This window comes from Bos javanicus, chromosome 19, assembly GCF_032452875.1.
Source record: "Bos javanicus breed banteng chromosome 19, ARS-OSU_banteng_1.0, whole genome shotgun sequence".
NCBI classification, from domain to species: domain Eukaryota; kingdom Metazoa; phylum Chordata; class Mammalia; order Artiodactyla; family Bovidae; genus Bos; species Bos javanicus.
In genome coordinates this window covers 13,328,233-13,343,349 of record NC_083886.1, presented here as the reverse complement: position 1 = coordinate 13,343,349, position 15,117 = coordinate 13,328,233, and the positions used below count along the sequence as shown (strand labels likewise).

Sequence of the window (15,117 nt, the reverse complement as noted above, 5' to 3'; positions counted from 1 at the left end):
TCACCTGGTATTCATTTTGCGTGTTGTGGGACAAATTACTACACTGTAAGCAAATGCAAAAGATTGTATAATATTGTTTCAGCATACTAAAATTTTGAATATATTTATGTCATTCTTGAAATAAATTGCTTAAAGATTTAAAAATATTTTGATAGCAAAGACCTTTTCATGTTCATTATTGTTGTGCTCAGTCGCTAAGTCGTATCCGACTCTTTGAGACTCTATGGACTGTAGCCCACCAGGCTTCTCTGTCCGTGGGATTTGCCTGGCAAGAATACTGGAGTGGGTTGCCATTTCCACTTCCAGGGGATCTTCCTGACCCAGGTATCGAACCTGCATCTCCTGCGTCTCTTGCATTGCAGACCTGTTCTTTACCTGCTAAGTCACTGAAGAAGCCCTTCATATTTATTAGCATCTACTATAAGAATAAACTTTAGACAAGGAGCGGGCACCATGTGAAAGTTTCTGCTGCCTTATTTTTGCAGCCAGCCTCAGGAATAGATTGAAGGGTCAGTGACCTGTAAAAATGAAGCTCTTCTTTTATGCCATTATCACATATCCAGCATCTGTTTTTCTGTTTGTAGATCAGTCCAAACAAGTTGTAGTTGAATCCCTCTACATTATTAGCTGCTATGGGACCTTAGTGGAGCACGTGATGGAGCCACGACCACTAAGCACCGCCCCCAAGATCAGTGATGACACCCCACTGGAAATGATGACATCTCCTCGAGCCAGCTGGACTCTGGTTAGGTAGTATCTCTCTTTGTTTTTTATTAAAAAAAAACTCAACTTTGTTGAGGTATAAAATATTAAAAGTGTACAATTTGATAAGGTTTGACATATGTATACAGCTGTGAAACATCACCATGATTAACATTATAAACACATTGTTGTTTAGTTGCTAAGTCGTGTCCCACTCTTTGCGATCCCATCGACGGTAGCCCCTCGAGGCTCCTCTGTCCATGGGATTTCCCAGGCAAGAATACTGGAGTGGGTTGCCATTTCCTTCTCTAGGGGATCTTCCCGACTCAGGGATCAAACCTGTGTCTCCCATATCTTCTGTATTGCAAGCGGATTCTTTTATCCCTATGCCATCTGTGAAGCCCCACATTATGAATATATCCTCACCTCAGATATTTTCTTATGCCTCTTTGTAATCTTTCCTCTTGCCCCCCTTCATTCCTACTTCACCCACTGAGCCCTAGGCAACCACTGGTCTGCTATCTGTCACTGTAGGTCAGTTTATTAATTTCTAGAATTTTATATAAATAGAATCAGAGCGAATACTCTTTTTGTCTTCTTTCTCCCAGCAAAATTATTTTGATTTATCCCTCTTATTGTCTAGTCAAAGCTATGATTTTTCCAGTAGTCACGTATGGATGTGAGAGTTGGATCATAAGGAAGGCTGAGCGCCAAAGAATTGATGCTTTTGAACTGTGGTGTTGGAAAAGACTCTTGAGAGAGAGTCCCTTGGACTGCAAGGAGATCAAACTAGTCAATCATAAAGAAAATCAACCCTGAATATTCACTGGGAAGACTAATGCTGAAGCTGAAGCTTCATTACTTTGGCTACCTGATGCGAAGAATTGACTCATTGGAAAAGACCCTGATCGCTGGGAAAGATGGACAGCAAGAGAAGAAGGGGGTGACTGAAGATGAGATGGTTGGATGGCATCACAGACTCAACGGACATGAGTTTGAGCAAACTCCGGGAGATAGTGAAGGACAGGGTAGCCTGGCGTGCTGCAGTCCATGGGATCGCAAAGAGTTGGATGCAACTGAGTGACTGAACAACAAATGCCTCTTGTTGCATTTTTTTGATAATTCATTCCTTTTTAAATTGAGATATAATTTATATTTAATGCGTATAATACAATTCAGTCACTTAACATGAATTTTCACCTGGTTTTGCACCCATCACCACAGTCAATTTTTTGAGGGTGGTGGGGTCTTCCTTGCAGCATGAGGGCTTCTCTTGTGGTGCATGGGCTTGGTTGCCCTGCAGCATGTTGGAGTTTAATTCCTGAACCATGGATAGAACCCACATCCCCTGCATTGGAAGATGGATTCTTAACCACTGGACCACCACAGTCAGTTTTCATCACCCTCCAAAGAAACCCCATATCTGTTAGTAATCACTCCCCTCCAACCATCTTCCTTCAACCCTTCAGCCCTAGGCAATACCAGTTTACCTCCTGTCTTTGGATTTGCCTACTCTGGACATTCATGTAAATGGAATCATACAAAATGTGACCTATTGCGTCTGACTTCCTTCGCTTAGTGCAGTGTTTTTAATGCCCAGCCATGTTAAGCATGTAGCAGAACTTCATTCCTTTTTTTATGGCCAAGTGATTTATATGGATATACCACGCTTTGTTTATCCATTCATCAGTTGATGGACATTGCCACTGTTTAGCTGTCAAGAATTATGCTCCTAAGAATATTAGCCAAGTAAATAAATACTAAAATAATAATAATAAATAAAGTGATTCCCCAAGATAAAATGGCTCATCACTGTAAAAATGCTTATTAAAATCAGAGTCCTCCTTGAAAGTACATAGTCATTAGAACTTTTATAATCTAGTGTAAAGAGGGAGAAATAAGATATAGGACAAAACCCATTCAGTATAGTGTATACTGGTACAGGAGAGACAGAGAAAATTGGTCCTGATGTGTGTGGAAGTATTAGTTGCTCAGTTGTGTCCGGCTCAGAGACCCCATGAACTGTAGCCTCTCTGTCTGTGGGATTTCTCAGCAAGAATACTGGAGTGGATTGCCATCACCTGCTCCAGGGGATCTTCCCGACCCAGGGATCGAACCTGTGTTTCCTGCGTTATAGGCAGATTCTTTACTGTCTGAGCCATCGGGGAAGCTATGTATGGAAGGAAACAGACAAAAATTCATATGAAAATGATCTCACTCTTTTTGACATTTAAAAATATTCTTGTATTGATTTTTGGCGGCTCCAGCACTCTTTCCTACTACTTGACTGCACTGGATTGATCTGATCAATATCTTATGTGTCAAGCTATTTAGGAGTGGGCAGATCTAATTAAAATTAGTGCACCATCATTGAAATAAGTGGCTTATTTTGGAACTCATGATAATCAGGTCTTTAATAAGCCCACCATTAACTGTGTTTTTTTAACCATTATTTTCTGCTTTATTTTATTTTAAATGTAAATATATTCTAAGAATAGAGGGCGCTAACAATTGTCAGAAACGCTAACAATTGTCAGAAATTAGGTAAAAATTAGTTGTGACATTTGAGTTTCACACTTCCTCTCTGTTCAGTGTTTTGAATGTCTTGTCTATTATGTTGCAGGGTCGTCTGCTATTAAACTAATATTGACTCTATGTAATTTGTATGACTCACTGCCACCTTTTTATTCTTCCTAAGCAGATGGCTTTGTGTTTCAGGTTTCAGCACTCTAACAAGTTCATTTTAATGATTAAAACGATAGTGTGAATTTATATCAGTGTCTATAAGTGGTGACAGTGATAATGATTTATATTCCATCTATTAAGCCTGAATATTAATAATCTTCTGTTATTTCCTTAGAACTCCTCAATGGAATGAATTGCAGCCACCATTTAATGCAAACCACCCTCTGCTCCTCGCTGCAGATGCAGTACAGTATTATCAGTTCCTGCTTGCTGGCTGTGAGTAGTTCTTGATTTTTTCCTTCCATACACTATTTTGAGCTTTCATCTTAAAATGCTGACTTTTAATGCAACCATGCATATTACCAGTGGTATATAGGCCAGAGGCCATAAACAATCTGATGGAGGCAAGGAAGATATTTTAATATGATACATCATAAGCTTTAGCACACATTAATTATGCCTCTGGATGTTCATGTTCCCTGGTCCTGACATATACCCTTACTTTTATATAAATTGATAGAGAATATCTGGTGGGTATTCCCCAAAAGTTTTTTTTTAAATAAGGATTCTAGGATATAATAAAGTTTCATAAAATTGGAATCTATTTCTGACATAAAAAGAAGTTACACACTTTTTGCTGTGGAAATTATATTAGCAGGCTTTTTGCTTTGTAGGATTTTTTTGCAACATTGAAGTAGTGATTGTAGCTCCATAAGGATTTTGTTTACTTTTGATCTGGGTTCTGTCTTTACTTAAGGAGAAAAAAGTATGCATTGAACTAGAAATAGCCTTCTTTGTAGGTGAGACTGGAAAAGATAATTGAATATTTATTATTCAGCTTATAGTCATAGAATTAAAAATTCTTTACAGTTATAGTACAATTCTGTAGAATTCACTGAATCCTTAATTTAACTAGATGGCTCTGAGTACTGTATGCTTTTAGGAAATTTTCTGTAAATCAACACTGACATGTTTTTAATGGAGTTTTATTCTATCAGACTTATTTTCTTGCCTGGTTGTATTATACAGTATGAAGTAAAAAATTTGTAAAACAATTTTATGTTTATAATGTGTGATATGTTATACTGGAAACAGAGAAAGTGTACTGACTTTTGCACTAAATTTATGAAGCTCCATAACTGTAACAAGTAATTGGCGGTTTCATTTCTATTATACGATTGAATTCACTGATTCTTCCAGCATGTATTTATTGAATGACGTCTCTGTGTCAGGAACTCATGGTTTAAATGAGAGTAGTATGTTCCTTCTGTCCTCAGTGAATTCAGTATCTAATTCAGGAGACAGATGTTTTATCAAAACGTAGAAGAAAGTGAGACAGGTCATCAGTGAAGGGTTATACATGTAATTGTGAAGGCAGTGGCTTAAGTTGCTAAATTGTTTACAGAGGGATGCTGCTGCTGCTAAGTCGCTTCAGTCGTGTCCAATTCTGTGCGACCCCATAGACGGGAGCCCACCAGGCTCCGCCATCCATGGGATTCTGGTTTTCTGGTTTAAGAAGCAGAGTATATAAAAGTTCTTAGGTTCTAGGTTATCTCAGCATATATTTAACTCTATCATATGACTTGGAAAAAACATATATTGATGTATAATGTCAGTGTTTATAAGAACATTTTCCCATATCTCTCTACAGAGGTAAAAATAGTTAATTGTTGAATTAAGTATAGTTGACTATTTCAGCACTAATACTGGTTTTCTTTGTTTAGTTATTTTAAAATATACTTTGTATGTATTTACTTTTGGCTGCCCTGGGTCTGGATTGCTGCAGGCGGGCTTCCCCTGGCTGAGATGAGCAGGGGCTACTCTCTCACAGCCATGTGCAGGTTTCTCGTTGCACTGGCTTCTCTTGTTGCAGAGAACGGGCTCTAGGGCATGCTAGTGCCCTAGGAGTTGTTTCACATGGGCTTAGTTGCCCTGTGGCATATGGGCTCTTCCCAGACCAGGGATTGAACTCATGTTCCCTGCATTGGCAGGCAGATTCTTTACCACTGGACCACCAGGAAAGTCCTCTTTAGCTATTTTGACAGGTCTGTTATAGTAGACAAATAGTAGCAAGTTCCAAATGTGTAGAAAAAGATACAGGCAAAATTAAAAAGAAAAAATGCAGCTATCTCTATTCCTTGACTTATTTGTTCCAGTGAGTTAAGCCAACTTTATTTTAACAGCTCTAAACACCTTTGTCCAATTCTTAGAACTACAAAACCCCCCAGGTGCACGACTGAAGAACCACCATTGTAGCCCAAGCTGTCAGTCGTTTTCAAACATTGCAACAACACCATCAGAATTTTACATTAGAAAGAATACACTGGCAGTGTTGTAAGAAGAGGTTCAGGAGTAGGGAAGAGGTGTGGCAGCTACGTGATACTGGAGCAGGATGGGAGGGCATCAGTTAAGGCTTTTACAGAGAAGACAGAATAAACCTGTGAGATGTTGCGCAGTTGGACTAGGACAAAATTAGGCAATTTGAAGTAGTCACTGATGATTGTTTGATTTCTAAATAAAGAACATAATATAATGCATGTCATGTTAGATGTTTTGAATTCCAGATGGACTAGCATAGGAATAAGGATGAAAAGGCCAAGTTTCTAGTTCCAGACCACCTCTCATTAACTTGCTAAGTATAAAGTATCAATAATAATACTTGCTCTATAAACATGTTACTGTGGTCAGTGCAGTGATGCTAAGCATCATTCTGAACCTTTATTTCTTATTTCAGAAATAAATAAGAAATATTTTCAATTAATAGACTTCAAGGACTTAACAATGGAATACCTATTCTGAATCTGTGATCCTGACCTTGCTGCCAGATCTGTTGTCTAAGTGACAGACTTAATATGCGTGTCCTACATCTAGGTTACATAATTGTTATGTTCCCTCTTATCTAGTGAAACGTTACTATAGATATAACTTAATTTGTAAAACACCTCAGAGATAGGTAAGTCTGTAATAATTATTATATCACTTCTGTACATTGACAGCAGAGACACAGATTTAGCCTGAATTTTGAAGTCACGTTTTCTTACATAAAGAAAGACTATTGGACATCCCTGGTGGTCCAGGGGTTAAGAATCTGCCTTGCAATTCAGGGAACATGGGTTTGACTCCTGGTTGGGGAAGTAAGATCCCACATGCTGCGGAGCAACTAAGCCCACAGTACCACAACTACTGAGCCTACACTTCACAGCTGTAGTCTGTGTGCCGCAATGAAAGATCTAGAATGACACAGTGAAGACCCCACCTGCCACAGTGCAGTCAAATAAATTTTTTTTTTTAAATAAAAAGGCTGTTTGATTTAGAGTCCTGGACAAACTAGTATATTTCATGACTGAAGAAATTAAACATTCAAGACATGGACATCTGCATCAGAGGAGTAAAAGCTGAAATATAATTGGTTAAAGCAACGCTAGAGCCGGTTTAGAGAGAATACCTTTACCTGCCCATCTGTTGAGCCCATCTTTATGCAGGTTAGAACCTCCTGAAGAAGACTTTCTTATTACCTTCTTGCCTTCTCTCCATTTCCCTTACTGAAACCATTTGAAAAGATGATATTGAACCTGGCGGCAGGAAGTTTTTGTTTTACTTGACCATGTTGAAAATCTGCAGACTATTGATAATATAGTACTGAAAGTATCTTCAAATATAATCATTTGGAGTAAAACTGTAATGCAAACTTCTCTAGTGTCACCAGCATTTTCATTGGTTGTGTCTGAATCTGTGGATCAAGTGAAGTAGACTTGTACAAACTCCGGAAGTTGTAATAATACTGGACAAAGAATGATGTAAATGGAAATGCAAAAGACACTTTGTCGCAGGGAGAAGAGACTAGGAGAGCAGGATGTTTAGCAAGGAATCCCCACCTCCCCTTCCAGCCCTGTAATCATAACAAGTACACTGCTAGTTGATAAACAGAAGTTCTGCATATGGGGCCTAAGGGTCACTGATGGGCAGGGAAAGGGAAGTGTGCCTGAACTTTAAAGACTTCTTACCTAAATATAGTCAAGTAAGTGAAAACTCCAAATTTTGTATTCTTAATTCTAGTCACATTTACTACCCATACTAATTGAATGGAATTCAGTTTTGAGCAATTTTGGTGTATAAATTGACTCATATGAACCTGCCCCTTACAAGGTCACTTTGGAGGTGGAATTTACTTCTTTGTTATTAGGGTGAGCCATAAGAAATTGCTGTTTAGAATAAGCCAAAAAAGTCCTATGGTTTGAGTAGATTGATTAGTTTATGTGTGTAAAGAATATATGCAGATGGTAGTCTCATCTTGCTGTCTAGCTCAGTGAGGGTAAAAGTTAAGAATCTAATATTAAAAAAAAAAGTTCTGCTTGGGTCATAAGAAATCTTAGGAATCGTTTATAAAAGATTACAGTAGTGATTAGTGATTTTTGTGGTAACAGTATTTTTTTTCCTTCAGAACAAATACATAACTATAGTTACTTTTCCTAAAATAGGCATTTTATTTCAGTGTATTCCTTTGCCAAAAACAAAAACGAGACTAGCAGATATCAACCAGCTTTGAATGTGATCCCAAAGTAGATAATAGTTTTTCTTTAGTCTGTTTCCGAGCTTCCCAAATTGTAAATTAAAAACAGGGCTTACGGAGTTAAACTGGGGAAGTTTTATTTGGGCAAAAAATAATGTTTCCTCCTTTTCTTTCAGGTGATTTGGCAGCAGCAGTGTTTTTAAGTTGCTGACATTAACTAGCTTTGTTGGGGATAGGTCAGGCTTTGAACTTCTAAGATAATCCATGGGTATGTGAGAAGTTCCTCCCCAAGTTTACTGAGTTTTCTTTGTTAAATGGTAACAAAGGATCATGCAAGGGAAGTATAGCTTTGATACATAGTGAAAATGGTTAAGGCCTGTATATGGGGTTTTTGTTAATTATTTAACTATCTTTCAAATATAATTGACTGTTAACATAAAAATAGTGTGAATGTACTGTGGTCTTTAAAACACATATGTGTGTGTGACAACAGTAGTATAAAACCCAGGAGAGGGGGAAATGGAACTATACTGTTGTAAGGTTTTTATTGTAATGGAACTATACTATTGTAAGGTTTTTATTTTATGTGTGACTTCAACATTATTTGGAGGCAAACTGTGTTGTTAAAGATGTGTGGTGAAATAAAAAGCAAACCTAAGTGCTGAAAAAGGAAGTAAAATGTTAAGAATAAGCAAGTTGATGTAACCCTAAGCATCATCAGTACTCATGTTAGTTATAAATGGCCTAAATACCGGACAAGTCAGAGATTGTCAAGTTGGGTCAAAAAATAAAACCCAGTTATATGCTGCTTAGGAGAAACTCAATTTTTTTAATCAATATTTTTTATTGATATATAGTTGATTTTTATTGACATGTATTTGCTGCAGGTCATGGGGTTGCAGAGTCAGATATGACTTAGCAACTGAAGAACTGCAACAGCTGTTGCTTTATAATGTGTTAATTTCTGTTTTACAGCAGAGGGATTTGGTTATATTGATACATATATATACATTCCTTTTTAAAATATTCTTTTTCATTATGATTTATCATCAGATACTCAGTACAGTTCTCGGTGCTCTTGAGTAAGACCTTGGTGTTTACGCATTTATATATAAAAGCTTATATCCGCTAACTCCATTCCTGCCTCAATCCCCACTCCCTTGGCAACCACTAGTCTGGGAAAACCCACTTTAAACTCTCACTTGCTGCATTACTATCAGACAAAGTGGAGCACTCCACCAACAACAGTAGCGTGTGCATTCTTTTCCCATGCACAAGGAGCATTGACAAATACAGACCGTCTTCCGGGCCATAGAACAAGTCTCAATAAATTTCAAAGCTTTCAAGTTATACAAAGTATGTATATTCTGCGACCACGATGGAATTAAATTAGAAATGATTAACAGATCTCTGGAAAAATCTACAAATATATGGAAAGTAAACAGTACACTTCTACATGATACATGGTTCATAGGAGAAATCAAAGGGGAAATTAGGATATTTTTAGCTGAATGAAAATAAAAAGAGAACACACCCCTATCTGAGACTACTATTCAGGGAGAAAAGAATAGTAGGTTGAAGTATAAATACATGCCACAAGTTCGATGATTCTCAAGGGCATCCTTAGAGAGACAGAGTATGAGGGAGGGTTGAATATGACCATAAAGAATTCAGTAGATCTTTGATGGAACAGTTCTATATCTTGATTGAAGCAGAGATTATACAGATAAACGTGTGTGATAAAACGGAATAGAATTACATTTAAACACCCCCCTCACACTCTCACCACAAAATGAGTGTATGTAAAATTGTATGTGTAAAACTAGTGAAATCTGAATAAGGCCGCTGGGTTGTACCAATGGTACTTTCCTGGTTTTGAAACTAGGTGAAGTGTGTGCAAACCTTCGTTGTACTATTTCAGCAACTTGATAGGAATCTATAGTTATTTAAAAATAAAAACTGGGGAGAAAAAAGGAAAAGTTTGTGGGATGGCACTAAAGTGGTACTCAGGGTGAAATTGATCGGACTAAATGCACATGTTATAAAACGAAATCAGTGGCGTCCGCTTTCATATTCGGAAACTAGCAAAAGTAGAGCGAATTATAGCACAAGAAAGGAAATAGTAAAGATCAGAGTGGAAAAGTAATTAAATCATAAAATTGTGGCATGGTGTTCTTCTCCTTGGAGATTCTTTGATTTGTGGGATTTTAATTTTCATCAGATTTGAAAATTTTAATGCAGTTATATCTTCACATTTTTTTCTCTCATTCATCTTTGCTCTTTTTCTGACTGCAGTTATATGTATGTTCACCCCTTGGTATTTGCTCAGTTAAAAAATTCTCTTTCAGGGAGAGGGTGAGATGATTTGGGAGAATGGCATTGAAACATGTATAATATCATATATGAAACGAGTCGCCAGTCCAGGTTTGATGCACGATACTGGATGCTTGGGGCTGGTGCACTGGGACGACCCAGAGGGATGGTATGGGGAGGGAGGAGGGAGGAGGGTTCAGGATGGGGAACACATGTATACCTGTGGCGGATTCATTTTGATATATGGCAAAAACCAGTACAATATTGTAAAGTTAAAAAATAAAAGGTTTAATAGTAAAAAAAAAAATTCTCTTTCCCTCACTCTGTTTGATTTTGTATAGTTTGTGTTTCTGTGTATTTATATATATATATTATCATCTCTTCTGCTCTGTCTAGTGTGCTGTTTTATTCAACACATTTGTCATTTCAGATACCATATTTTTCATCCAGTGCCATCTGGATGTTCTTTTATAGCTTTCATTTCTTTCTTCGTCATGTACATGTTTGAACATATAGAACATTTATTTTGTAATAGTTGCTGTAGAATCCTTGTGTGCTCACTCTTTTCACCCTGGTATTGCTGGGGAGTTTTTCTATTGACTGATTTTTTTCTTCTTGGTGTGCCTTCCTGCTTCTTTGTGTACCTAATGATTTTTGATAGGATGCTGGGCAGTTGTAGTTTCACATTACTGAGTAGTGGATTATTCTCTATTCCTAAGAGATACTCAAGCTGTTGTTGGTGGTGTTCAGTCAGTAAGTTGTGTCTGACTCTTTGCAGCCCCATGGACTGCAGCACACCAGGCCTCTCTGTCCCTCACCATCTCCTGGAGTTTGCCCAAGTTCATGTCCATTGAATTGGTGATGCCATCCAACCATCTCATCCTCAGCCACCCTCTTCTCCTTTTGCCTTCTCAAGTTCCTTGGAATAAATTTTGTTCTTTCTTTGTTTATTTTTAAGCTTTGTTATGGATGGTTCAAAAAATAGCCTTTTGCTTAGGGCTGATTAAAGAAGGAAGAAGTTAATTCTTAGTGGGGATGGAGAGAAGTGGCTGAATTTTGGAGAAATTGAACAAGTTGCATCTGTAGGATTTGGGATTATATGAGGTTACTGAAGAAAAGTAGAGAGAAGTGGATGACTGGCTTGAACAAAAGGTTCTATCATTCACTGAAACATTAAGAGAAATATATTGCCCTGAATAGGAGAAAGAACTGCTGATTACGGTGTTGCCTCTGTTTTGGTGTATGTAGTATATTTGTTGTTGTTCAGTCACTCAGTGACGTCTGACTCTTTGAGACCCCATGCACTGCAGCATGCCAGGCTTCCCTGTCCTTCACTATCTCTGAGAGCTTGCTCAAACTCATGTCCATTGAGTTAGTGATGACATCCAACTATCTCGTCCTCTTCTCCTGCCTTCAGTCTTTCCCGGCATCAAGGTCTTTTCCAGTGAGTTGGCTCTTTGTATCAGCTGGCCAAAGTATTGGAGCTTCAGCCTTAGCATCAGTCCTTCCAATGAATATTCAGGACTGATTTCCTTTAGGATTGACTGGTTTGATCTCCTTGCAGTCCAAGGGACTCTCAAGAGTCTTCTCCAACACCACAGGTTAAAAGCATCAATTCTTTGGCACTCAGACTTCTTTATGGTCCAACTCTCACATCCATACATAACTACTGGAAAAACCATAGCTTTGACTATAAGGACCTTTGTTGGCAAAGTAATGTAGGGTGGTGGTAATATTCAGTAGGTTCTTGGAGATAACTCAGAAACTCCCTCTATGTATACTCCATATGCGTATTTATAGACTTGAGCTCCTTTCTGAGATTTTTTGGATGATAATCAGTCACTGATGTAAACTTTCTCTGAAATAATTTTATCCTAGAGAGAATTTAGAGGGAAGAGATGAGGTTTCATTATGGTATAAACAGCATAAAATTTAAAAACTCAATGTAAATCACTCAAAAAATCCACCTGAAATGTTACTTTTGAATAGCTGGACTGTCTATTGACATATTGACTTTTAAAAAATGTTGTTTTACTGATCACTTGGACTTCACTAGCACTTTTGTTTAAGTCTTTATGTATGATGAAGTAGATAATACCTAAAGCTAGTGTTGACATTTGTCTTTTACCTAGAACTGTGAAGGGCTTGAAGGACTTTGCTGGTGGCTCAGATGGTAAAGAATCTGCCTGCAGTGCAGGAGTGCCAGGTTTGATCCCGGGGTTGGAAAGATCCCCTGAAGAAAGGAATGGCAGCCCACTTCAATATTATTGCCTGGAGAATGCCATGGAGAGAGGAGCCTGGTGGGCTGCAGTTGATGGGGTTGTAAAGAGTCGGACACGACTGAGCAACTTTAGAACTATGAAAAACGCAAGTAGGCAGCATGTTTAAGGTTAGATTCTAGAGATCTTGATTCTGACCTAAATTTTGTCCTGCTGGCCTACCAGCTACAACTGTGAGAGTAAAAATAGGAAATGTTTTTCCTTGTAATAAAATCACACTTTTAGGTTTAGAGTGAAGACATGTTTAGAATATTTTACTATCTCGTTTTATTGGTTTTACAATACAATGGTGATCTATTTTGAAGATACTGGTAAAAAAAAGGATGAAAAAAGTACTGGTCTCCTCTACCATGGTCATCATCAGTGCCCTGGAAAAGCAATTAAACGTGCAGTAATTTTCAGAGCCGCTCTCTTCAGAGTGCCACGTTAGATTTAACCTAACATCCTGGATTGCATCGCTGTTGTGGTATGTACCAAGTATGGTAGAGGTACTCAACAATATTTCCTTGCATTGTCCATAATAAATATTTGCCCAAGAGTTGGTAGGGTGGAAGGGGAAAGAAAGAAATGTTTTTCTCCTGTAGAGGAAACTTGTAATGTAGGGCTTATTTATAGAGTATTTATAGTCCATTGTTGGGTCATTGGGTGTGTCATACTACTCTATCTAGGTCTGAATATCTGCAGTACTTAAAACACCACTTCATATTGAATTATATTCGGTGGATTCTCTTATTTATACTTAATTTTATCAACTGACATATGTCCTTCCTTAGAGAAGTGATTTTAGTGAAATGGTGCTTTTCTCCAAGAGACATATTATCTGTTTGAGAAATACTGACCCTGAATTTAGCCATATATATGCTGTATAACTTGAGGAACATTATGAAATTCAATACATTTTCTTCCTCAATGAAAATATATAGTTTATCAAAAAGTTCAGTTTACTTTCTTTCCCTTTGTGTTCATGGGATACATGCTTTTTATTGATACCTGTATCTTTACATAGATCTTCCTACCTGTGGAATAGTTGATTGGGTTTCTTTGTCATTGTTTATTTATTGTTGAGAAGTTTCAGCATCAAAAGTCCTTTCTATTACAACATAATGACCTAGACTTCATTTTTAATTAAGTCTTATTTTTCTGTCATTTGCTTTAGTGTTCATCATATGAGAGGGAAAAAGTTCTTATGTCACACCACCATCCTGTTATAACTGTTTTTTAAAATTGAAATGAAACAAAAGAAAAGTTATTACAGAGGGTTGTTTTGTTCTTTTAGATGTCTTTTTTCATTTTACAAAATTATGAGTGTTATTACAACTTACTGTTCCTTTAAGTTGTTTTATGACTTGCTTTTTTTCCCCAGGTACAGTTGAGTATATTTGTTTCCATTTATGCTGTTAATATTCATTGCCATTGAATTGGCAGATTTGGCTGGGGTAGAACATTGCTTCTGATAGATTAAAGAAAAGTAATCTATTGATCATAAAGCCTCTAGTCCTGGAGTACCACTGCTTCTGATGTCATTTACTCTGTCCCACCAGAGTTCAGTGTCTCAGATGGTAAAGAATCTGCCTGCAATGCAGGAAACCCAGGTTCAATCCCTGGGTTGGGAAGATCTCCTGGAGAAGGGAATGGCTACCCACTGCAGTATTCTTGCCAGGAGCATTCCATGGACAGAGGAGCCTGGCAGGCTACAGTCCATGCAGTTGCCAAGAGTTGGACATGACTGAGTGACTAACACTTTCACTTTACCAGAGTTTAAGGTTCTTCTGTTCAGATACTGATACCTCTGAATGTGCGTTTTGTTAATTGGGTAGTGGGGATGCAAAATGGAGGGTGTGGGGGGATCTGTTTGCCCTTCTCTCCAAAAATAAGGGGCCAAAAGAGAATGGTCTGTATCTGTTCACCTCAGTAATGTAGTGGGTTGATATTGGTGGGAGCTTGTAGTTTGATGCGTCATCACTTCCATCAGGAAGGTTAATTGCTAACAAATGACTAAATGGGAATTTAGGGGGAATGCTACAGCAGTCTGCTGCGTTAGTGGTGATGGGAGTTCTGGCGCCATTTCAGGGTCACTATTTGTATCTGTCTATCAGGGTTAGGATACAGTTGTTTCTCCCAGTTTCAGCCTTCTCTATAGAATTTCTGTCAATTGTTTGACTCCATTAAGTGTGCAGAGGAAATAAAAGCCTGAATGACCAATCCACCAGGGGCTATGGATAGACCCTTTCATTGTCCATACTCAGAGCACTGCATTAGGTCTCATTATCCATTTATAATAAGCGACCTCTGCCCCCTGGGTCATTGAAAAAGATTCAGTGTGCTTTTCTGACACATAGGGCACCTTTCTCAGCAGACACATCGAATAATGGGCTGTCTGGTAGTCTGGAGGACTAGTGTACACGGCAGGTTTTTAAATACACAGCCTTGTGCCGAACCACTCTGCCAGTGTGCTCGCTTATGGTTCATAAATGGGCTAAGGGGAGCCTAAGGTCTGGAATATGAATGCAATATCCTTTCCTCTTTTCTTTCTTTCTCTTCTGTTTTTTAAAAAGTTTAGTTTTAATTGGATGATAATTGCTTTACATGTTGTGCTGGTTTCTGTCATACAACATGAATTTTTTTTGC

The 15,117-nt window shown here is 38.0% G+C and overlaps 1 protein-coding gene across 10 annotated transcripts in view; it reads left to right on the top strand.

Moving 5' to 3' along the window:
- BCAS3 (BCAS3 microtubule associated cell migration factor) overlaps positions 1-15,117 on the top strand; it is a 590,167-nt gene that overhangs the window by 269,176 nt on the left and 305,874 nt on the right. For all 10 annotated transcript variants that reach the window (XM_061390224.1, XM_061390222.1, XM_061390227.1 and 7 more), the window contains 2 exons: positions 585-750; positions 3,563-3,663. In XM_061390224.1, coding sequence (XP_061246208.1) covers positions 585-750; positions 3,563-3,663 — 267 coding nt within the window. The remainder of the gene's footprint in view (positions 1-584; positions 751-3,562; positions 3,664-15,117) is intronic.